This window comes from Triticum dicoccoides, chromosome 7A (assembly GCF_002162155.2).
Source record: "Triticum dicoccoides isolate Atlit2015 ecotype Zavitan chromosome 7A, WEW_v2.0, whole genome shotgun sequence".
Taxonomy (NCBI): Eukaryota; Viridiplantae; Streptophyta; class Magnoliopsida; order Poales; family Poaceae; genus Triticum; species Triticum dicoccoides.
This window is the reverse complement of record NC_041392.1, coordinates 26,223,739-26,228,050: the sequence shown is the minus strand read 5'-3', so window position 1 is coordinate 26,228,050 and position 4,312 is coordinate 26,223,739. Positions and strand designations below refer to the sequence as shown.

At 38.0% G+C, this 4,312-nt stretch overlaps 1 protein-coding gene across 3 annotated transcripts in view; it reads left to right on the top strand.

The window, feature by feature from the left end:
• LOC119332095 (putative receptor-like protein kinase At4g00960) overlaps nucleotides 1–3,657 on the top strand; it is a 5,253-nt gene extending 1,596 nt beyond the window's left edge. The window contains exons 2-8 of one of the 3 annotated variants that reach the window (XM_037605263.1): nucleotides 136–188; nucleotides 641–720; nucleotides 965–1,119; nucleotides 2,096–2,306; nucleotides 2,391–2,622; nucleotides 2,736–2,898; nucleotides 3,145–3,657. In XM_037605263.1, the coding sequence (XP_037461160.1) occupies nucleotides 136–188; nucleotides 641–720; nucleotides 965–1,119; nucleotides 2,096–2,306; nucleotides 2,391–2,622; nucleotides 2,736–2,898; nucleotides 3,145–3,354 (1,104 nt within the window). In that variant the 3' untranslated portion in view covers nucleotides 3,355–3,657. Of the gene's footprint in view, nucleotides 1–135; nucleotides 189–640; nucleotides 721–964; nucleotides 1,120–2,095; nucleotides 2,307–2,390; nucleotides 2,623–2,735; nucleotides 2,899–3,012 lie in introns of all 3 variants that reach the window. The other 2 variants (XM_037605265.1, XM_037605264.1) reach the window with 2 other exon arrangements.
• The last annotated feature ends 655 nt before the right edge of the window (nucleotides 3,658–4,312 follow it).

Here is a 4,312-nt window from a genome sequence, read left to right as displayed (position 1 = left end):
TTTTGCCTATTATGTTTCATAGTTAATATTGATTTGTTGCTGGAATATTGCTCGTTATTTCCATAATGTTTATTCAAGAGAAAATTATGTTGAAAGGATCTTATTTCCATCTCTCTCTTTTTTTGCATCTCAAAGGGTACTATGGATGAGTTACATGCAGTCCATCCTTCAGAACATCATAACAATAGGTATGGTATATCAACAGTACCTTGTTTTATGCTGAATTCAGTCACATTCATGGATTCCCCTTTGCTGTGCATTCAAACCATTGTGGACCTGCTTCAGTTTCCAGCTCTTTTAGTCAAGGTATAGAATGAAGGATGCACAAACAATTTCTTGTAGCACAATGAAATTGAACTTGTTGAGCATCACACCTTTTCAAATTATAACCATGACCGGACTTGTAATTGGTCTATATCAATTTAGTGCACTAACTTTGCAGATTATTGAGACTCTGCTTTACAACTTAATCACCAGGCTCCCACCTAGTTGTGTGCTACTTTAGTAGGCATTAAGCAAGACTTTAACCTCGTGTGTCCCACCCATAAATACAAATGAAAAATCATTAAATTTTAACACCTAAATCTTGATTTCCTTTACTTATCTCTTTTTGATATCTTTTTTATTGTAAAAAACTCAGAACAGAGGCCTTCAAGGCAATTCATTTAGAAGATCCGGGAACTCCTCCCTGTGCAAAATCTGACGAAGAACAAAAAACAAGTATGTGCACTCAAATACTTGACGACTTCTTCTAGTTTATAACTAGGTGCTACAAATTTCACAGTTTAACTCCACTGCATATGCACATATGCTTTTGGACGAGTCAGCTTTTGTTTATTGTTCTACTTACTTTTGTCGGTGCTAGCTATCCCATAGAAGCAGTTTGAAAATTGTGTATTTACTCTTTGAAACAAGCATGCCCTGCCTTATAATCAATGACAAGGTGCATTTCTCTATGGATCAGGCCAAGCCATGAATATGGAGGAAATAGTCAATCTCATAGGTGTTGCAAAAGGTGCAGAGCTACCCTATTTTAGTTTCTCTCAGATATTGGCTGCTACAGACAATTTATCATTGCGGAACTTGCTTGGAAATGGTGTATTCGGCTGTACCTACAAGGTAATACTTTCTTGAAACAAGCTTTAGTATGTGACAGCCTTGGACTGCTTAAGATCATGCATTTGCAATACTATAGAATTAAAATATGAAATCTCAGTTTGCCACCCTAGGGTAAAATACAATCATTTATATAAAAAAAAGTACATGGATTTTCTCTAAAAAGACAAGTAGATTGATTCTCTATCCTGAATATTTTCTCCCCCATATTTAATTTGCTGTAATATTCTTTTTGGAACTGAAGTGCATCTTTTGACAGTATGGTGTTTACATTTTTATCAGCTCCAACTCATAGAGGCATAGATGAATCCAGCTTTTGAAATGTAGTTTCCTGTCTAATAGGAATGGTATCCAGTGGCAAAATCAGATTAAATATCTGTGGGACATGTATTACATAAGTATGTTGAATGGGGTCAGAAATGTAGTTTCCGCTATTGTTTGTCAGTCAAAGCATGCATAAAGTGGGTGGAAGCTGCAATAGTATGGTCAATTGACTTCTTTGACTTTTGGTAAGAAGTGTGGGGTCTTTGATTATGCCTCCACCTCTGATAGTTTCTGCATGACTGAAATAATGGGACAGTACTACATTTGCATATATCCCAATTGCTTATGAACTTAAACTGGATTGGATTTAGTTCAACGTAGCTTCAATTTAGTGACATCCTATACCAATTGCAATTGTCATATATGGAGAGAATTCAGGATTATTAAAGAGGATAGGAATAGTGCTATGTAGATTATCTCATATCTACTTGAATTTTATTTTCTTCGAAAAGGGAAACTGTACATCTCTACTTGAGCTACCATCCATTGTTTGCATATGCCAGTAATGCTACTGATGAGTGGTAATTTGCTCTCATACACTAGCAATAGTCAGGCTTATCCACAGTACATTTAACCATACCCCAAATCTTTTTCTCTGAACCTCCTCAATCCATGTTGAGATGGGTTCTTCAATGTTGCCATTTAATTTTTTCAGGGCAAACTACCTGATGGTCTCGATATTGCTGTCAAAAGACTCAGCACATCTTCACATCAAGGCCTATCAGAGTTCCGAGCTGAGATTGAAGTCATTCCGAATCTTCGACATAAAAATATAATTTCGCTACTTGGGTTTTGTGTTCAAGGAAAAGAAAAGATACTTGTCTATGAATATATGTCGAACAATAGCTTGGCAGCCGTCATTTCTGGCATGTTTCTACTAATTATCTGGGCTTGTATTTATTATTTGTCAGAAAATGCATCTCCCTAATAATGCATTTACATTTTTGTAGATGAGTCAAAAAGGAAATTGCTTAATTGGTCAAAGCGTCTTCAAATAATCAAAGGGATAGCAGATGGCCTTGTTTATCTGCATCTGCATTCTCAGATGGGCATTGTCCACAGGGATTTGAAACCAAGTAATGTCCTGTTGGATACTGAATTGAATGTTAAAATTTCTGATTTTGGTCTGGCTAAAAAGCTAGCTCCAGATGCAATTGCGGAAGATATTGTATGCGGCACATAGTAAGAGCTCATCTGATTCAACAATCTAGTTATGAGATGCAACTGTCTTATTTCATCTGGAAGTGTTTGCAAGTGCACCGCCATGAATGACGATCCCATTTTTCATCTACTAGTGGCTATGCAGATCCTGAATATGCTACTACCGGAATGTTATCGCAGAAGGCAGATGTATACAGCTTTGGCATCGTAGTTCTTGAGATAATATGTGGAAACAACCCTTGGTTTTATATGGTGAAGGCGAAGAAGGGCTCATCTCCAGGATCACTTCCTGATCATGTAAGTAATTTTGTATTATCATGACATAATTCGATTCGCAGTAGTGCATAGCTCCTATCGGGTGAATACTCACCCTTTCTCAATAATCTGCCACTGCACTTTACCTCGAAGCAGAGCAGTGTGTGGCTACACAATCTTTAAGATGCCTTGAACTTCAGGATCTTTCATAAATATGGGTGCCTTTTATGTACAAAATCACCAGTGAAAATTCAATACATCACTTGAAATGGCTTGGAATACTTCCAGGCACGCAAGTATCGGAAGAGGCCCCGCAAGCTTGTTGACCCACTGCTACGCGCTAGCAAGAGCGAGAGAGCCCAGATTGCGGAATGCGTTAAGGTGGCTCTGCTGTGCGTCCACTGTCGTCCTGAATGTAGGCCCGGCATGTCGGAAGTTGTGGTGATGCTCTGCAGCGTCGGGAGTGGGAGATCGTCACCAGCTTACTGCTGTCACTGAGTAATCATCAGGGGTTGTAGTTGACCGAGGACGGCCAAAGATTATGACCGTCACATTCACATACATGTTTTACAATGGGCATGGCATTGACAAAAGAAGTGGGATTCTGCATTCTGGTCTGGCTCTTGGTCGCCCAAGTTCAGTTGAAGGTGAATACATACCCTGAACCGGGCGCGTGCTCCAGGCTTGGGAGCCAATTTACGCGTTTGGAATACTTATCAGAAAAAAATGTCATGGTGCTTCATGATCACAAATACTTATTTAGTAAAAAAAATGCAAGTGCCAAATACTTTTGATTTGTAAGCCTTGTGGTTCTCTTTCTTGATTATTTTCTACTCCCTCCGGACCATAATATAAGAGCGTTTTTGACACTACAATTATATTATGGGACGAAGGGAGTACTTTTGAGGCACTAAAAAAATAGAAAGACGTGGCTAGCCAACAAATGTTTACTGGCTTGTGCGCCCGTGCAAACACGCCAGAAAGGAAGCAGTATGGGATTCCTCCCTTTTTTTTCAGGAAAATACTATTTCCACACATAAAAAAATCTAAAAAAAGTATACATATAAGCATATATTTGTAGTGTTCATGTACAAAATTTCATGAACTTATATGATCTTTTTCTTTTTGAGAGGCATGTACATATATGTTCATATGTGATGCACACGCAAAAAGACAAATAAGTACATAGATTAAAATGAGCTTTGTCTTTGTTGTATTTGGACCAAATATTTGTAATTTACTCATTTTTTGTCTAGCATGCAACCAATCGCATTAGTTAATGAAACCTTACACATACTTGAAGAACATGCATATACATTTGTAGAAGAAGAAAAATGATACTTTCTGAAACTTCTAAATACAATTTGATATTTTTTGAAAAAAAGGGCTCAATGACGGGGGTAAGCTGGTGACAATCCGCCTAGCAAACTTAGGGGGCTTTCAGGGAGTCTGGACA